Source organism: Scyliorhinus torazame, chromosome 2, assembly GCF_047496885.1.
Source record: "Scyliorhinus torazame isolate Kashiwa2021f chromosome 2, sScyTor2.1, whole genome shotgun sequence".
In the NCBI taxonomy this organism is placed as follows: domain Eukaryota; kingdom Metazoa; phylum Chordata; class Chondrichthyes; order Carcharhiniformes; family Scyliorhinidae; genus Scyliorhinus; species Scyliorhinus torazame.
In genome coordinates this window covers 219,825,720-219,846,284 of record NC_092708.1, presented here as the reverse complement: position 1 = coordinate 219,846,284, position 20,565 = coordinate 219,825,720, and the positions used below count along the sequence as shown (strand labels likewise).

At 45.1% G+C, this 20,565-nt stretch overlaps 1 protein-coding gene across 2 annotated transcripts in view; it reads left to right on the top strand.

Annotated features, from left to right (window-relative positions):
• The window catches only part of acadl (acyl-CoA dehydrogenase long chain), a 206,833-nt gene that overhangs the window by 82,636 nt on the left and 103,632 nt on the right, over positions 1 to 20,565 (top strand). Inside the window, exon 3 of one of the 2 annotated variants that reach the window (XM_072484127.1) lies at positions 1,850 to 1,987. The exons of the other annotated variant lie outside the window; for it this stretch is intronic. Coding sequence (XP_072340228.1) covers positions 1,850 to 1,987 — 138 coding nt within the window. The remainder of the gene's footprint in view (positions 1 to 1,849; positions 1,988 to 20,565) is intronic. 2 annotated transcript variants of the gene reach the window in all.

Sequence of the window (20,565 nt, the reverse complement as noted above, 5' to 3'; positions counted from 1 at the left end):
ACACCTGGAGTATTGTGTGCAATTTTGTTATCCTTTCCTGAGGAACGATATTCTTGCTATGGAGGGAGTGCAGCAAAGATTTACCAGGCTGATTCCTGGGATTGCGGGGCTGTCATATGACAAGACTAAATCGGTTAGGGTTATATTCATTGGAGTTCAGAAGAATGAAAGGGAATCTCATAACTTACAAAATTCTAACAGAATTTCACAGGGTACATTCAGAAACAATAGGCGAAATTCTCCCCCAACGGCGCGATGTCCGCTGACTGGCGCCAAAAATGGCGCCAATCAGACGGGCATCGCGCCGGCCCAAAGGTGCGGAATGCTCCGCATCTTTGGCGGCCTAGCCTCAACATTGAGGGGCTAGGCCGACGCCGGAGGGATTTCCGCCCCGCCAGCTGATGAAAATGGCGTTTGTTGCCCCGCCAGCTGGCGCGGAAATGCGGCGCATGCGCGGGAGCGTCAGCGGGCGCCGACAGTTTCCCGCGCATGCGCAGTGGGGAGAGTCTCTTCCGCCTCCGCCATGGTGGAGGCCGTGGCGGGGGCAGAAGGGAAAGAGTGCCCCCACGGCACAGGCCCGCCCGCGGATCGGTGGGCCCCGATCGTGGGCCAGGCCACCGTGGGGGCACCCCCCGGGGTCAGATCGCCCCGCGCCCCCCCCCCCCAGGACCCCGCCCACGCCGCCTGGTCCCGCCGGTAAATACCAGGTTTGATTTACGCCGGCGGCACAGGCAATTTCTGGGCGGGACTTCGGCCCATCCGGGCCGGAGAATTGAGCGGGGGGTCCCGCCAACCGGCGCGGCCCGATTCCCGCCCCCGCCCAATCTCCGGTACCGGAGACTTCGGCGGGGCGGGGGTGGGATTCACGGCGGCCAACGGCCATTCTCCGACCCGGCGGGGGGTCGGAGAATGACGCCCAATGTTCCTGACGGTGAGGGAGTCCAGCACTAGGGGTCATAGTTTGAGGACAAGGGATAAACCTCTTCACCCAGAGAGTGGTGAATATGTGAATTTGCTACCATAGAAAGTAGTTGAGGCCAAAACGTTGTGTAATTTCATGATGGAATTAGATATAGCTCTTGGGGCTAAAGGGATCAAGGGATATGGGGGGGGAAGGTGGGATCAGGGTGTTGAACTTGATGATCAGCCGTGATCATAATGAATGGTGGAGCAGGCTCGAAGGATCGATTGGCCTCCTCCTGCTTCTATGTGCTATGTTTTAATGTTAGGCTGGAGTCCAGCGTATGCTAGATTTCGTGAAGGTGGCTGTTCCATTTCCGAAAAGACAATGGTAAATCTTATGTATATTGTATCACAATCCACTTTTTTGAGCCTCTCTTTTATTATATTAGTGTTGACTTGTGTGCACCTTTTTGCAGTTTTTTTCCCCTCATCTCATCCATAGTTTTTGGGTTGGTCTGACCCACGTTGCTAATGATGTTATGACATCTAACCTTGGCCTGAAAAGAGTATCTAGATGTCTAAGTTTGGATAAGGACCCTTTCCTGAATCTGGTTTTAAGTGCAGCTGATGTGTTGTGGCCCCAGATTGTGTTTTTGGAGTTTGGTTAACATTGTTAAATGCTACATATACCAAGCTGTTGGAAATGTGAAAATGTCAGTTGGGACAACCAGCTTTCTGGTGTCAACGCTGAGATGAAAGTGATGAAAGATGACTGAGCAGGAAACGTACCGTTTCATGTGGAATTCCATAAAACTGAAAGTGGGGAAATCATTGACCGGAGAACGAAAGTACAAAGATCTATTTGCATCAAACAAATGCTGTAAACACCCTCTTGGTTTGGCACTACCATTTGAAACGCAGTAAATCATCATTTTTATTGTTCCAGATGGGAAAAAGATGGCCAAGTGAGCAGAGAAGTCTGGGAAAAGGCTGGACAGCAGGGCCTTTTAGGAGTCAATACACCTGAGGAACATGGTGGGCTCGGTGGTGATATACTTTCTGCTGCTGTCGTTTGGGAGGAACAGTGAGTGCAATACATAACTGAAATGTTGCATGTGCAATGGTAGTTCAGAATACATAAATATTTGTAAATATCTCCCTTATTTTAAAATGATGGGTACCAATTTCACTCTGGAAATTATTGGACTAAACTTGAATTTGTGGACTAGTTTAGTCCTGTGGTCTCCACATGAATATTTCTGTATCTTTATACTATAGAATTCAATGCCTATGCAACAGTACTAAAATTAACAATGCACCTTGATGGGCAGTGAGATTTGTTCTGATTTCTCTAACAAAGTCTGCACAGAAGCAATGGACCTTCTAAGGTTCTAATGGTAAATCTGATTCCCAAGTATGCTGAAGCCGAGGTCACCTCCCAGAGATGCACAACCTTAGCTTCAGGCTGGATGCAACATAGCCACCAATCTTTAAAAAGTTCCCAGCTGTTCTATTAGAGGGCCTGGGAACCTTTAATGTTAGCAAAGACCCCACACCAACATTGAAATTGAATCACAGGAATCGTGATTATTGCTGGACTTCCATGGACCACCTGCGGAAGGAATCATTTGATGTGGCATGCACATGCAATGGACACATGAATGTACAAAGGTTACATTGTGCATTTATATGGGCGGCACAGTAGCACAGTGATTAATACTGTTGCTTCACAGCGCCAGCGGCCCGGGTTTGATTTCTGGCTTGGGTCACTGTCTGTTCTGCGCGTTCTCCCCGTGTCTGCGTGGGTTTCCTCCGGGTGCTCCAGTTTCCTCCCACAAGTCCCGAAAGACGTGCTTGTTAGGTGAATTGGACATTGAGTTCTCCCTCAGTGTACCCGAACAGGCGCCGGAATGTGGCGAATAGGGGATTTTCACAGTAACTTCATTGCAGTGATAGTGTAAGCCTACTTGTGACACTAATAAAGATTATTATTATGTGGTGCAAAATAGTGTCCGATCTTAATGTGAGACATTTTAACAGAGGATTTTGGCATATTCCATTCATCAAATGTATAGCAGTTCAAGGAGAGAGATCCCAAGTATGTATTCTTCTCACGTGATTGTACAAACTCTCATGGCACTATTTTGAAGAGTAGAGAAATATCTTCAGTGTCCCGACCAATATTTATTCAATCAACATCACCCAGTCATAAGAGCTTGCTGTGTGCAAATTTGTTGCCGCATTTCCTACAGTGACTATACTTTTAAAGTACTTTGTCGATAAAATAATTTGAGCTATCTAATGGCTGTGAAACGTGCAATATAGTCTTTTTCTTAAAGGGTGGCTCCAGTGCAAATTTGTAAAATTATCTAGTCTTTTTAATTTAGAACAGCGACTGTATCCTACTTACAGCTTTTCCACCAATTGCACTTATATTCACCAAGCCCCCTTGTGAAAATATTGCATACAGTCCCAAGGGTGTTTGCAGCCCTTCAGTACTTCACCCAGATGTGCATTCACAGCTAAATCCAATTCTCTTTTCATCTGCATCTGTACATGTGCACTTTTGGCAAGAATTACTCTATAACAATCAGGAGGGGAAAGTCAGTCTGAGTTTTTCAGACTTTAGTCCATGGCATTGAGGCCACATGAGGATTTTTCAACATCCAAATTAAATCTCAGAACTTCTGGTCAGTTAGCTTGTGCTAGTCTTGCTACCTTTGTTATGTAAGTCATCAAAGGAGTGATACTTCAAGTATTTTTGTTCACGCAGTGATAATGATGGCCTGTCAGACAGTTCTGTCTTGGAAGGTTACTGAGCCTCATGGTGTGAACAAATTGAAATTATACACCACACGCTTGAATAATCTCTGACTTTATTACCATATTTCTCTCTCTCTCAGAGCTGGGAGGTGTGACTCCTTTAAAGCTCTATTCTAATTATTAAAAATACTGGAAATACACAGCAGGTCAGTGAATATCTGTGAAGAGAGAAGCCAAGTTAAAGGTTTGGACATTGCAGTGATCACATCAGCATTTACTGGTTCAAGATGAAATATTGAAAACCAGCCAGAGCAAAGGCGAAGTGCTTTAATCCTACTTCTTTCTAACCATTAGTTTTTTTAAATCTTTTGCTTGAGACTTAATTGACAAACAGCCACTTGTGGTAATGCGAGTTGTTCACTGAGAGACTTTAGATTATATTGTTGACCTAAAATTTGTATGCATCATGCCTGACCAACCAGATCATTCTACAATGTCTTTTGATTATCTTAAAAAATACCTCGGCTTTGCAACTGGATTCAGCTCATCAAGGACTAGAACTTATTGGCATGGGTGGAGAGTAAAAGCAGATACTGTATAATGATCTAAATAATGGTGCTTTATATGTGACCTCAGGGTCTTGGTGCTGTACAAACATTCTCCCACCAGCTGCTACTTATTATGCGACCAAATTCACTACCGAAAAGCAGCTGATAAAATAAAATCTTTTATTTTTTTTTAAATTGAAGTCACAATATACTTTTACTTCTGATCATGGATTGACCATGCTAAATTGCCCATTTGTGTCTAAAGATGTCTAGGTTAGGCTAAAGGGTTATTGGGATAAGATGGGGGAGTGGGCTTGGGTAGAGTGCTCTTTCAGCGGGTCGCTCAGACTCGAGGGGCTGAATGACCTCCTTTTGCACTGGAGGGATTCTATGGTTCTGTGAACTCGGGGATGAAAATTTTAAAATTGAAGTATTGCAGGTCTGGAGTCCGTGTAGGTCAATAAGTACAGGGCACAATGAAAGGGACCGGATGTGTGTTATAATGTGGGCAAAAGAGCTTTAAATTAGCTTAAGTAAATGGAGGGTGGAAAGTTGGAGGACAACCAAAAATGCATTGGAATTGTCGATCCTGGACGTAGCTAAAGCATGGATGAGGGTTTCAGCAGCAGATGACCATCTGAAAAAAGCATCACTGCCTCAGTTAATTAATTGACTGTCATCACAACTGGGCTGCAGGGCAGTAAAGTGAATGTACAGCATGGAAATAAGTTCTACCCAATGTATACTATAATGGAAGATAAAATGGAACCTAAGTGAAATTATGAAATAAATGGCATGCTAAACAGAAATAGTTTCTGTTAAATTTAAAATTGCTAATGCAGTGGATTTTGACAGGGGAGCTTTTCTTAAAGAGATTATGTATCAGACATTTAGCACAATAGTGCCATAAGATTTCTTTCTGATCTGTACTCCTTTTGAATGTGCTCCACACTGGGACCAAGGCTTCATTAAATTGTGTTATGGAATTGTAATATTGGATGAATGAAACTCCCTGACATTCAAAAGGGTGGTCGGAGACTGGGAATAAAAGCATAGGTGCACACAAAGAATAACAATAGGAAATTCTTGCTCTTGTGCAACAGTGAAAGAGTAGTCAAAAAGATGAAAATCTTAAAAATTGTTTCAAACAGGACTGAAACCAGGAATGAGCCCAAGATTGGTAATGCAGTTACTGTATGATCCTTGGCCAGACCTTTGGTCATGGGGGGAAATCCTGTTCGGGATCAATAGAATTTTCTTTAAAATAGACTTTTGAGATTCAAGACATTTACTAAATGAATAAAGCCACAAGATTCCACAGGTTTGGAACAAACAAAAATAGAAGTTCAGAAAGATAAAATAATTTACAATATCTGTCTTATATTCATGGTAAGTATGAAGTAAATGAACAGACTATGTTTGGTGAAGCACACCATATTACACAATAAATAACACATGTGACCAAAACCAATTCCATGGATTTTCAACAACCCATCCAGGCATTTGTCACATTGGGCCAGCCAATCTCACTGAAATGTCATTTTCTCATGAAAGTTTCCAATCTCCACATCTGAAGATCTCATCTTGGAATTCTCTCCAAACGATCCTTCCGCTCGGATGGTTTCAATCTCACCTCCCATGATTATTTTCCTCTTGATCAGTCAGGTTTCACCTTCCAAGCAAAATTTAAAATCTTTGGCTGTGCCAAGCAAAGTGCCACTGCTTCAAAGAGGTAGCTTTGCCCCAGCGGCCCGCAGAACGGAGTCACCGACCGCAGCAACCTTCTAGGATCTTTGGGCTTGTCGCATGCCAACTTCGCTTAAAATCTTTCTTTAATTTGGAGCTTATATCTGTCCTCCTTTATTTTAACCTGACTTAACAGGACCCAATATTTGTCCCCTGTCTTTTATCCCTTGCCTACGACTTATTTTTGTGACCTCTTCCTGCCTTCCACCGTGGTTGGTCTCTCTGTCCACCTCCATGAGACATTTAGGAATAATAGCGCTCCGTATCAGGTCATCTGACCTGCCTTTTCTGCATTGTTCTTCCTTTTCCTGCGCAGGAACTGTCCTCAGCTTGGAGAATGTAAAATGTTAGTACTGTGCATGCCAGAAATCGTTGTTCCCATCCTCCAAACTAAAAGAAGGTGAGTTTAAATTTCATCATTTACAATCTTCTTGGGGAACCCTTGAAGAAAGTAAAGAACAGGGATAGCCAAAATGGAATTTAAACTTGGATGTAAATGAGGATAAAGTCCTAGACTTGAAATAAGTAAATCCCCAAGGACCAGATGGTATTTACCCCAGGGTACTGAGGAACATGGGAAGAGCTACAGACAACCATGTATGTGTGGCTCAAAATGATTGACTAAATAGACCCGGGCAACCACTGAATGAAGTGTTGGTCGGCATTATTTGATCAAGTCCTTGATGGGGCTTTATTTCCACTTTTTTGTGGCCAACCAGTAAAATAATGGGGGTTGCTCCTCCAGGAGTAAATCTGAGGGTGACCTCTATGGGTATCCTAATAAACAATAACCAACATGAATACAAAAGAAAATGATTGACTTTTTAAAAAATAAATTTGTGTCTGGAGCGTTGATTTCAAAAGCATTTGACTATGTTTCACAGAAATGGTTCCTGGGTAAATTTAAAGCAGTGGGGGCTTGGGGTAAGAACATAGAACATACAGTGCAGAAGGAGGCCATTTGGCCCATCGAGTCTGCACTGACCCACTTAGGCCCTCACTTGCACCATATCCCCGTAATCCAATAACCCCTCCTAACCCTTTTTGGACACTAGGGGCAATTTAGCATGGCCAATCCACCTAACCTGCACGTCTTTGGACTGTGGGAGGAGGAAACTCACGCAGACACGGGGAGAACGTGCAGACTCCGCACAGACAGTGACCCAGCAGGGAATCGAACCTGGGACCCTGGTGCTGTGAAGCCACAGTGCTAACCACTATGCTACCGTGCTGCCCTAGGTGAGGGAATAAATGAGAAATTAGTGCAAGGATGTTAATTATGGATTAATTGTGTTTGGTTGTATGTATTTATGCTCCTGTAAATAGAAGCCAACTGCAAAAAGTTAGGTTGTAGATCTGTAATGCGTAATTCTGTAAATAAAAGCCTATACGTTCGGCTCCAGTTCTATCCTTCACTGCTAGGCTTTATAGATTAGAATGTGGAAGCAGAGAATGTGTGTCTGTATCGGTGAAGGTTTAGATATTAAGCAAAGTAGATCTGGCATAACGTTAAGTCAACAATCCTATTTAGAGAGTGGTCCTCCCATCCTGGTTAGCTTAACTAGGTTTTTAAATATTTATTCTTTTATGGAATGTGGATGTTGCAATGCTGGCACTGTTGCCCATCCTGAATTGCCCTTAAATTGAGTGGCTTGCTCGGCCATTTCAGAGGGCAGTTAAGAGTCAACCACATTGCTGTGGATCTAGAGTCACATGTAGGCCAGACCCAGGTAAGGATGGCAGATTTCTTTCCCGAAAGGATATTCGTGAACCAGATGTTTTTTTACAACAATCAATGATGCTTTCATGGTCACCATTATTGAGGCTAGCTTTCAATTTTTTGTTACTTGAATTTAAATTCCACCAGCTACTGTGCTGGTATTTGAACTCATGTCCGCAGAGCATTAGCCTTGGCCTCTGGATGGACATTGGCTATGCCACTATCTCCCCATCACAGAAACATGCTATAAATGGATGGAAAGACAATGGCGCAAAGCTTGATTGATCAATTGAACTGGTTGGACTCTTAGACTAGATCAGATGCTAGTTTTTAAGTGCTGAAATTAAGAGTTACACTGAAACCCGTTGAAGTTGTGAATGTTTTAAGGGCAAATAAAACATTAAGAAAATTAAGGATGGATAAATGTATACTTAAAGTTCCCTTCCTCAGGTGAACTAAAGAGCATGAAGCTAGTCATTTTTAGCTATGGTAAGTTTTTCTAATCTATTGCTACTGATTTTGTAATATTTCTTGAGGGTGAGAATGGGGAAAAAAAGCTTGGTAAGCTAAAACAATGTGTTATTTCAATAAGTGTACTTTGTCACTCATTGGTCCTTGTGGAGGGAGTGAGATGAAACTGGAAGAATTAAAAATGCTTAGCAGAATTTTTCTAGAGTGAGGCTTCATACCCTATTTATTTTCTTATTTTCCTTGCCTTTCACCTCAAACATTTTGCAATAATCAATCATCTAAAAGGTGTTTTTAAAAATTCTTTGAAATGTATGACTGGGAAGGATTATGGAAATAAAGGAAGCAAAACCTAAATATCACCATTACACTGAGGCATTAAACCAGAACAGCAGGTGGTGCTATCTGGTAATGCGGACAAATGAACTGTTTTCGACTTTGATTCTCACTTAGTGTCATTGGACAACTGTAGTTAATTCAAAACTATAATTGAGCCGAATTCTAGTTAAGTATCTACAGACTAAGTTATTGTAAAAGTTTACTCAATTTTGCTAGAATGAGGCTTAATACCCTGTTTATTATATTATTTTCCTTGGCTTTCACCTCAAACATTTTGCGCTGCAATCTCCTTGGATTCCAAGATGATAATGGGTTAGTGAAGGCATTGGGCATCTTGGACCCATATGAACTGTTCTATCCTTGATCAATGAGATTTAAGAATGGAGAAACACATATAAGAACAATGGAGAAAGAATTAGGGTTAATTAGAGTCAAATTTGATATTAAAAGAGGAATAAAAAGAGGGCAGGAATGATTGTGTTAAAAACGCTAGAAAAGAGACCAAGGAAAATTCTAAAGAAAAAGAAAGTAAAAATGTAAATTTTCAATTTTGAAAACTTTCAAGTACAATTTATTGAGAGTCTTGTACCAACTGTGCTACTCTATTAATAAATACACTGGGCCATTAATGAAGTATTAAAAAAAAAATTAATGAATAATGGAGGTCTAACAGAAATTAGAGTTGACCAAATGTCAAAATCTGCAGTAACAAGAAAGATTTGTACCCAGTCTCCAAATAATATTTATGTTGTGATGTAAAATACTTGTAGAATTTAGCAGTGGTCCTACTTGGTATGTTTGTTGTAACAATGTAGATTCTCTTAGACTTGTTTTACCATTTATAGGCCTTCTTCCCTGGGCTGCCAGCAAAGCTGTGGCTTAAACATTGCTGGAAGATAACTGCATTTAAATATTTATATAGCAATGATAAAACCTGTTTTACATCAGTGAGTACAATAGATGCTCTGTTATAATTTTGAATTAATAGTGTTAACAGTGACAGTGGATTTGCAAGTATGCAGGACCACTTGCCCAACAGGATAATCTCTAAAAATCTAGGCACATCTAATTAAATGAGTAGGGCCAGTTAGGGTTTAAAAAAAGTTGCAATTCCACTGGGAATGTTGGATCTTTGAACTTGTGCAGATCTTTCCTCAATATTTGATGGCAGCACTGTTAAGGTTATTTATAATTAGAGCAAAAGTTTCATTAGGCTGTGTCAAGTAAATCACTTCTGTACTGTCTCCTTCCGAGTCCTCATCCAGGTGCCATGCGCTCTGAGGGTGTTGGCAACCTTGGACTTCTATTGGGCTGGTCCATGATTGTGCTTAGCAAAGTACTGCAGTGGTTTGCCATTGCCTTCTGCAACATGGCTGACCAGGAAATTCTCCTGTTCTTACTCAAAGACACCTAAGACTATTTTAAGATAGTCTATTAGGAAGCAACAGTTTAGATATGATGCATTAACTAATTAGACAAAAAATGTATACAACCCATGGCAGTTGAGTTTTTACCAATCACAGAGGGCGGACAGATGGTTGACACAGTCAGTGTGTGTTGATCTCAGAGTCTTATGCTAGTTGAAGGATTAGGGAACATTTCTCCCAATCTCCTCCTGCTCCACGACTATCTGAAGAAGGTGGCTGCTGATGAGGATTATTACCTCTCCAGGACTCTGCCCCTATGCCTGAGCACTTGTTAATATACCCTTCTTCTGGGGGCTATTTGCTTAGCCACTATCAATCATCTATTCAAAACTTTCTGACCAGCGTATACAGGACAGGTACTCCAACTGTCAGGGTGGTTACCACTTCCCCTGTTCGTCACCCTGTTCTAGGTTGGTTTTTTAGTTTGCTACATATTGAGGATCATATCCTGGTCCTTTCTAAACATTTGCATAGGTAAGGAGGTGCACAAGACACCATCTTACCAGCTTAGGGATGTCAGCATTGCAGCCTGAACTAAGTGCCATGCCATTTCCAAAGACTGTTCAGAAATTGTTACCTTTTTAGAAAGCTTTCTCGTTACGTTTATGAGCAGGTTAAACAATGCAGAAAATACCATTTTATTCAGAGCCCTAATTTCTTACATTACCGCCTGCTACCAACTGTATTGGGAGGGTTTATAGGCTGATAATCAACCTGCTAGGCCACGTTATGAATATACCTTCTCTGGTCAGCCATCAAGTCCTGAAATGTGCCTTGTTGCTCGCTTTGGTTGGCTCTGAATATGGTGGTCAATATGGTCGCCTTCCTTAATTCTAATTACGTTTGCTTTAGAGTCGCCAGGTATCTTTTGATACCGCCACAAGTTTCAAACCCGAATACTGATCAAAGAGTCGGTACACCAGTTAGTTAGTTCAAAGTCAATACTGTTTATTTACACACACAGTAATATCTACTCATGCACGAAACACTACAGACTAAACTATCACTACTGCTAAAGCCTATACTTAGCTTCGGGCGCCCACTCAGTCAGAGGAACAATGGCCGTTGTTCGGTTCTGAGGCTGCTGGGGTCGAAGTGGTGAAGGGGAAACAGCTAATGTCGTCCGTCTGGTAGCGAGCGTTGACCTTGGATTTACTTGCTTCTGGTGCAGCTGGTGGACGGGTCTCTCCGCTGTGAGAGCCGAGTCCAAGAGAGCGATTTCTCTCTTGGGGCCTTCTTATACCTGGAGGGGCTTTGCGCGCTTTTGGGCGGGCCTTGAACTTGGCCCCAATTAATTGGGCCGTATCTTGATCACTCGTATTGATCTTGACCAATAAAGGGGCGGGTGCCCTGATGGCTGGGCGGGTCCTATGTGGCCGTTGGCCTGCTTTTGTTTTCTGCTTTCGGTTTGGAGAACTGGCGCCGCAAGGTCTGGGGCCAGATCGATTACTTAAGTATCTTCCTTTGTTCCCGGAGATGGGCCGTCCATATGCTAATAGGCCTACAGTTTCAGTCTTGTCTGGGAGTTGCGGCTCCAATATGCAGACAGGCTCTGTGCCTGCTTGCTTTCTTAACATTGTCCATTTTCCCCTGCAATCTTTGCAAATGTCCATTTTGTATTCTGGAAGTGGCCATCCCAGATGGCTACACACCCTCCTTGTGATCCTCAACACGAAGCGTGAAGGATCAAATAACCGTGTCGTCTTCGTTCTCCTCCCAAGTTGGACACCCGTAAGCACTTCATAGGCTTTACACTGCTCTGTCCTATGAATTGCAACTTTTACCTAAATTATTATGTACATACATCATTGTAAAATTCTACGGGACGCTATGACATTCAGGCATGCATTACAAAATAAAAAACTGGAACCTCCAACTATCCTTAACTAAACTATCCTTATTCAAACAATCAAAACAATTGACCACATTTTAAACTGTGCAAACAGCAGCAACACAGGTCTCTCTGGCGTGGCAGTCACGCACAGAGTTTTACATTTCTTTTTATTGGAACAAACAAAACACACAAAAACGGATGCCCTTTAATTCACTTAAAGGGGTTGGGGGGTTTGTTGAAGTCCGAAAATAGGGGATCTGAGGGTGTATATCGGAGTGCGAGTGTGGGAGGCTTTCCTCCGCCATTTCCTCAGTCTTAGAGTCTGAATGACACTGCAGAGTATCGCAAGTACTAATAGTGATTCCATAACGTAGGATAGGGAATACCAGGCGATGAACCGGTCACACCAGGTCGGTGTATCGGTAACTATCTCGGGGTTTAGTGTATGGCAGGGGTGGGAAACATTCACAGCATGCGTGGTAGGGGCCAGGGGGGGTAGCGTCTGCGCGCAACTGGAGGGATCCCGCTAAAATCCAACTGTAGAACATGATGGTTGTCTTCATCTTTCCTTATTTCTGTCTTCTTTTTTTCTCTTCTCCTGAGGTTCCGAAGTTCTATGGACACAAGCATAATATCTGTTATTATCTTGCTTAAGATCTCGTATGTCTGGCTGTCTGCCCTCCTATTGCCCATTATAATTGGTCACCATCTGTGACTCCCTCATTTTTTTATTAAACCAAATATTTTGGACAAGACATTCGAGAAAGACTGACACAGCGCGAGCCGTCTCGCAGCCTGTGCGATCTACCATTCCAGTGTTCGAGGATGTAAATAGCAATTGGAAGCAACCTAAGGGTTGCCATAAAGAAACCAACGAGTTTTGAACTTAAAGAGCCAAAATGGGCCGCGGCGGGTAAGAATGGGTGGAATCCCCGGGTAGGACGGTGGCCAGTGCCGTTTGTGCTCTACCCGAGCGTAGCTGACCAGAGGGTGGTCCTCAGGCAGGGCGGGGACCAGTGCCGTTTCTCCACTGCCTGAGCGACCGGCAAGAACAGAACAAATATGTGGTCGTCGTGGGGGCTGCCTCTCGTGATTACCTTCAAATCAGAAGATTAGCTATGATTGGTTGTCTGCCGACAAACCTGTTCCATTAGCTGCCAGTGGGTGTTAAAAGAGTGGTGGCGTGGGGCCATGAAAAACTTTAAATTAACAAACAACATTTAACATTCACAATAACAAACAAACATACATTACAAACATGGTGCAGGTTCTATCAGAAAGGACACCGTATCTCTCCATTGGTTCCTTTTTACCATCATCTGGACACCTCATTGCTCAGTAGCAAACAGAGTTGCAAAGGGATTTGTTTGGTGGGGGTCAGACTCTATTTCATCATCTCCTCCCGGCTGCCATACTCTTGACTGGAGTAGGTTTGCTAAAGCTGCGTGGAGCGAATTGGGGTCCATCTCATCATTCCGGATGAGCCTGAACGAGTTGTCTCGGTGCCAGAATCTTGTGTCGAGGTTGGAGCTGCAAGGTTTTAATCCATAATCGTCGGGCAGTGGGTCTGGGTCAGGGGCTTTAATGTATGTTATCTCAAAGGGGTCGCTGGAATCATGTTCAGAATCGCTGGGAGTGTGGCCTGGTGCAGGGGTGTAATCGTAGCGTGGTGTGCTGGGGTTATCGCTGTCGCTGCTGGTTGAAGGAAGAGAGAGGCGGAGTCGTGCCTCTGGGGGTGGAGTCGAAGTTGTGTCTGAGGACGGGCTGGACTGGTTGAGGGAGGGTAGGAATAAGTCATTCGTGGGTGGGGCGTGCTCATCTGCTGCTGCAAGCGAGATGTGGTGTGCATTGTTGTTCTGCGAGCCATAAGTCTTAAGCTGGTTTATGTGAAACCACGCAGACTTGCCATTGGGATATGTGATCTTGTAGACAGAGGGGCTGACTTTGTCCGAAATGGAGTACGGTCCGGAAAATTTGGGGGAAAGGAATGAACTGGGGTTGTATAGGGATAGCATCACTTGCTGCCCGACTGCGAACTCGGTGGCGTGTACCATTTTATCAAAGCAAGTCTTGCTTTGCTTCTTCCGTGTCCCAAGTCTAACAGCTGCTGCGAGCTGGGCTGCCTTTACAGTATCAATATTCTGCTGTACTGCTTTTTCATGCGTGAGGGCGGTGACTGTGGGGCTGGCCAAATCCAGTCCTAACAAATACTCTGTTTCTTTCATGGGGCGTCCGGTCATGAGGGTGTGGAGGGGTGTATCCTGTGGACGTGGATACCGTGTTTCTTATGAACATTAAAGCAAATGGGAGAACTGAGTCCCAGGTGCTATTGTGCTGTTGCACCATTTTCCTGAGGGTGGCTTTTAGAGTTCTGTTCATCCTCTCTGCAATGCCGCTTGATTGGGGGTGGTATGCTGTATGAAACTTTTGCTTCATTCCGAAAATTGTGAGGCCGTTTTTCATCACTCGTCCTGTAAAATGGGAGCCTTGATCGGACTCTATACTGCGTGGGAGTCCCCATCTTGTAAAGATGTGCTGTGTTAGCATTTTGGCCGTGCTTGTTCCGGATGGAAAAGCTTCCACCCATTTTGTGAAGGTGCCGATGGCCACCAACACATACTTAAAACCATTTCTGCAGGGGGGTAGGGGTCCTATATAATCTATTTGCAAATTCGTCCAGGGGCCATTAACGGGGCAGGTGTGACTTAGCTGGGCTTTTCTTGCATATCTGTCCAGATTGTTCTGGGCACAGATTAAACAGTTCTCAATGTAGTGCGTTACGTTGGCTTTTAAATCGGGCCACCAGCAGAGAGGTCTGAGGTGGGCTAGGGTAGCTTTTATGCCTTGATGTCCATGGTTGTCATGGAATTGGCAAATAATCTGATTCCCATCCTGGCTGGGGCTACATAAATTCCTTCTTTTAAAATCACACCGTCATGTGTTGTCAATGCATTTTTAAACTCATCATAAGGGGCTGGGAAGTTGCCTTTTAAAACTTCCCTGAGCTTCTCATCTTTTTGAGCCTTTGCCAAATCTTGAATGTAGGTCTGTGAGACCTGAACCCCGTGTACTGGGGTGCTTTCGGTGGGGGTTCCAAAAGTGACCATGTCTGGAACCTGCCTTCGCTAGGGCGCCTGCTTTAACGTTACCTGGGGGGAAAGAACGGTGATGACTGCGAACTTTAATAATGCCGTATTTCCTATCTTTAGCTGTCTCCCGGAGTAATGGGGCTGAGGATAGGGGCTTTCCGTCTGCGGAAACGAATCCTCTAGTTTCCCACAGGGGTAGGAATTCGGTTAAACTGTTGCAGACATACAAAACTGTCCGAATATATGTCGGCTGGGGTCGGAAACGTGTCGCGGTGATCTACAATGTACGCTATGGCTGCCAGTTCTGCCTGCGAGCCGAAGTGTCCTGGCAATTTCAACGAAATCTCTTCTAGGGGGCGTCCCTGCGCGTCCTCTACATAAATACCGCAACCGGTAATTCTTTTCCCATTTAAAACTGTGGAGGAGCCATCCACATAGATTCTAAGGGGTGCGCACATGTCTGTGGGCTGGGGTCTCTGGGGTGTAGTACCTGCTTTCCTGGGAGCTGACTTGGGTATAAAGGGTCCTGTATTATGATTTATGGTGATGATCGCGCACTCGTGTGGGGTACCTACATATTGCAGGTTATCGGCTTGGAAAGTGTGGGTCTTGGTTCTTTTAACTGTGATGTCCCGTCCCTGTAAAAGAAGGGTCCAATGGGCTGCGCGGATTTGGCTGACTGTGCCATCCTTAAGTCGACCATCTAGTAGTAGCTGTGTTGGGGTGTGTTCAGTGAGAATGGTGATGGGGTTGAGTCCTGTAATGTAGGGGAAGTATTGTACTGCCCAAAAAACTGCGAGCAGGTGCCTTTCGCAGGCAGAAAATCCTTGCTCGACAGGATCGAACACGCATGAGGCGTATGCCACGGGGCCTAATCGGTCATGGCGCTCTTGGAGGAGCACGGCCGAAAGGGTTCGGTCAGTGCTTGCAACTTCAATTGCGTATGGGGAAAGTCGATCTGGGACCTGTAACGCGGGGGCTGTGCTGAGTGCTATTTTTAATGCATCCACGGCATCCGTGTGCTGTGGAAGCCATTCCCAAGGTGCTTGTTTCTTGAGAAGGTCGGATGGGGCGCTGCTTTAGTGGCAAAACCGTCAATGTGGTTTCGGCAGTAGCCAACCAGTCCTAGAAATGACCGGAGGGCTGTTACGTTATGGGGAAAGGACAATTTGACGACCGAGTCAATTCTCTTTTGCTCGATCTCGCGTTTACCATGTGCGATTACTGTACCAAGTAAATCACTTTTTCCTGCAAAATCTGGGCCTTCTTGGGGTTCACTTTACATCCAATCTGTTGTAGGTGTCCTAAAAGTTCGGCGAGAAGTGAAATGTGCTCTCCCTTTGTGTCCGTCTGTAGTAGCAGATCATCTACATATTGGACCAGACAATCAGGTCGGGAAAATTTTGCTAATCCATTTGCCAGCTGTCAGTGGAAAATGGAGGGGGAGTTGTGGAAGCCTTGTGGAAGGCATGTCCACGTATATTGTTGTCCCAGGAATGTGAATGTGAATTTATATTGGCACGCTTTATCCAATGGAATGGACCAAAAGCCGTTGCTAATGTCCAAAACCAAAAAAATTTTGACTGTAGTCCTGTTTGAGCATGGTCTCGGGACACGTGGCTACGGTGGGGGCTGCTACTGGGGTTACTTTGTTCAGTTCACGGTAATCAACGGTCAGTCTCCATGGTCCATTGGGTTTCCTGACGGGCAAAATTGGTGCGTTATTCGTGGAGGCTACTGATCGGAGTACGCCTTGATCAAGCAGACTCTGTATTACCTTGGAGATTTCTCCCTCTGCTTCTTGGGGAAAACCGTACTGTTTTTGGGGTCTGGGGTTGGGACCTGTAATGTTCACTAAGCCAGCTAACTTGCCACAGTCATGCTTGTGCTGTGCAAATGCTGCTTTGTGTTGCTGCAGGACTTCCCTAACTTCTTTAATCTGACTAATGGCTCGGGGGTCGAACCAGAAGTCTCCTACTGCACTAATTCTGTTTTCATAGTCTCCAACTGTGAGCGTGGCGGGGGCTCGTGCTGCCTTTGCCATTCTCCATTCACATTTATTTACCGGATCAAATGAGAGGTTGTGAGAGCTCATGAAGTCAATCCCTAAGATGTGTTCGGCTGTCTGGGGTAGATCGACCAGAACTACGGGGTGTTTTGTTTTAATGTTCCCTATCTCGATTGCTACCGAGGCTGTGATGTGTCCCTGTTGTAAATGACCTGTAAAACCGCTGAGTGTAATGGTGACGGTGGTGGGCCACGTGTCTCGCTGAAACATCGTGGAGGAATTGAGTGTGGTGCGGGACCCTCCTGAGTCCCAAAGGAATTCTCCGGGTTGTCCCCGGACTGTGCCTCCCACTACCAGTCTACCGAACTTGTCACAAAGGGTGTTGCAACCCAGGTTGGGGAGCCCGAACACCGTCAGTCGGTGCCGTTCATATCTACATTCTCAGAACGGGCGCTAACGCTGTGGATTGGCTTTGACCTTTTCTTAATAAGGTGCCTGGCTGTTGGTTCCTCTGCTGCTTCTGGGGCGCATTGCACTCTCGTGCGTAGTGTTCTAATTGTCCACAATTGTAACACTCTTGGGATTTGGGTTGCTGTGGGCTGTTCCTGCCCTCATGTACCCATGCGGGGTTCTGGTGCGTCCTAACTGGATGCATGTCTGCCTGTTTTTCCTCGGTTTTAACAAATGCGGTTTTGTCTCGGATGGACTGTTCCCAAGAGCGGGACAATCTTTTCAAAACCCATTTTTCGTTGTGGGCCTCGTCTGAGGGGTCGCGATTTGCGCAAGCTCTCTGTCCTGCCTCTGTCGCATGAGAGACGAGGATGCGGAATATTATCTGGGGACAAATGGGCAAGGGCTAACTCTCCAAATACCGCTGTAAAATGAATCCAAAAGCATCCAGCAAACGCTGTGGGGTGCTCTGTCTTTTTCTGCCTACATTTGTTTAGGCCTTCTACGGGGTTTCCTTTGTTATAGCCGATTGCATTTAGGATTGCTGTGTGCATTTCTTGGAGTGTGCCTCCTCCTACATTCTGTGGGTTGGGAAGGGCTGCCACGACTGAAGGGTCGAGGCTTAAAACTGTGAGCTTCACTTGCTCCTTCTCATCCAGGCCGTACATGGTCACCTGCTGTTTTACTCTTGCGAAGTAATGGTGGGGGTCCGATGTGGGTAGGAACGGTGTAATTATATCACACGCGTCCCGTAATTGGGTTACGGTTAACGGGGTCGCGTACAGGAAATTTGGGTCTCCTTCTGTTGTGGCCCTGCGCTTTGTGGTTACAGGGTTCATAGGGGTGTGTTCTGCCTGTGCAGTCGGGGGTTGGGGTACTTTCTCTTTTGTGGCTTGTCCAGTGTACATGTGCCATGTACATATCTGTGGGCAGTCTCATTTAACTCCTGCCAATCGGGGCCGTTTTCCTGGTCTAACTGGGCTCCAAACGTGCTCTGAAACACATTCTGAACGGAAGGCAGAGATTGCAATTATGCAATTTGCTTCCGGCACTTTGCGTGATCTACCGAGCTCTGCCTTTGTTCCGTCGTGGAAGTGTGGAGTGGTCGTAGGGCTGCTTTTAAATCGCTGCACTGTTTCTGTAACTGCTCAACTTGTTCTTCGGTTTCCTGTCTTACCAAGACTGCGCGTTGCATGTCTTGGTAGGCCTTATCATACTGGGTCTGAAAACTACTCAAATGGGCGAGACAAGACTGGTGTGCCAGCTTGGCATCATCCACCTCCTTGTCCCTCGCCGCTAACTGCTCTCTCAATTCCCTGTTCTCCTTCTCAAATTCGCTCACATCTCCTTCACTCTTCCTGTCTCTCTCCTCAATCTCTACGGAGCGTCCTCATGACCTCCTCTGTGCCTCGCAATTGTGCCAAGCAGGACACGATTGCCATCGGCTTGCGAGCTTTCCCTAAGCTCTTCCTATGGATCTCTTTGCCATTGCCTTCATTGCCATTTTCTCTATCTCTGGGTTCTCTACTGAATTTGGAACAGGGGGTGCCAAAGTGGTGATGTAAACACGGGGACGGCGTACGTTAATTTCGGGCCTACAAAACTGACAGTTTTACACAACAAAATCTCTCGGGTTTACCTTATATCCCTGTTAGTACGCATGCATTAACACACTTCCGAATCTTGGAGGTTTGATCAGTATCGTTCTTACACTTGTGGTTTTTCTGTTTCCAATTGGATTCCAATTCAAATTTGGGTTCTCTTGGAGTGACTAGGCCACTTCTAGGTCGAGTCCCGTTAGAGATCACCAGTAAATGATGCTCTCTTTGGTTGGCTCTGAATATGGCGGTCAATATGGTCGCCTTCCTTAATCCTAATTATGTTTGCTCTAGAGTCGCCAGATATCTTTCGCTACCGCCACAAGGTTCAAACCCGAATACTGATCAAAGAGTCGGTACACCAGTTAGTTAGTTCAAAGTACAATACTGTTTATTTACACACACAGTAATATCTACTCATGCACGAAACGCTACAGACTAAACTATCACTACTGCTAAAGCCTATACTTAGCTTTGGGCGCCCACTCAGTCAGAGGAACAATGGCCGTTGTTCGGTTCTGAGGCTGCTGGGGTCGAAGTGGTGAAGGGGAAACAGCTAATGTCGTCCGTCTGGTAGCGAGCGTTGACCTTGGATTTACTTGCTTCTGGTGCAGCTGGTGGACGGGTCTCTCCGCTGTGAGAGCCGAGTCCAAGAGAGCGATTTCTCTCTTGGGGCCTTCTTCTTATACTTGGAGGGGCTTTGCGCGCTTTTGGGCGGGCCTTGAACTTGGCCCCAATTAATTGGGCCGTATCTTGATTACTCGTATTGATCTTGACCAATAAATGGGTGGGTGCCCTGATGGCTGGGCGGGTCCTATGTGGCCGTTGGCCTGCTTTGTGTTCTGCTTTCGGTTTGGGGAACTGGCGCCACGAGGTCTGGGGCCAGATCGGTTACTTAAGTATCTTCCTTTGTTCCCGGAGATGGGCCGTCCACATGCTAATGGGCCTACAGTTTCAGTCTTGTCTGGGAGTTGCGGCTCCAATATGCAGACAGGCTCTGTGCCTGCTTGCTTTCTTAACATTGTCCATTTTCCCCTGCAATCTTTGCAAATGACCATTTTGTATTCTGGAAGTGGCCATCCCAGATGGCTACAGCCTTGAACCCGGAGTTTCTATCCTAGAAGTAGTGGATCCTAGCACTGAACCACAAGACCACTCCTCCTAAATTGTGGTGCCCTGAACTGACAATGCTCCAGCTCAGGTGAAGACCATGTTTTATGTAGATTTAGCACAGCTGCCTGTTTTTTGTCATCTCTCTGTGCCTCTATTTCGAAAGACCAAGATTCCAACTGTTTTATTTAACTGCTTTATTAAGATGTTCTGCCGTCTTCAAAGATTTACACAATAACGCACACTTACTATATTTTGTTGAATTTCATCTGTCATTTACCCACCTTTCCACCAGCCGGTATCTGCCTCACGGTACACTACACTTCCAATCCCCCGAACCAATTTACTGAATGACCCCCAAATTGAGAAATTACCAACAAGGTGAACTTAGCTTTAAATAGTTGATACAATAAAGATAAGTCTTACTAAATCGCAAGTGTTTGGATCACACACACTCCCCTCCCGCCCCACCCCCTCCTCCACCATATCTCCAGCCCCAGCCCAAATGTGGCACCGTGTAGCTACACGGCTCGACAATTTGCTGATAACTATTCACACGGTA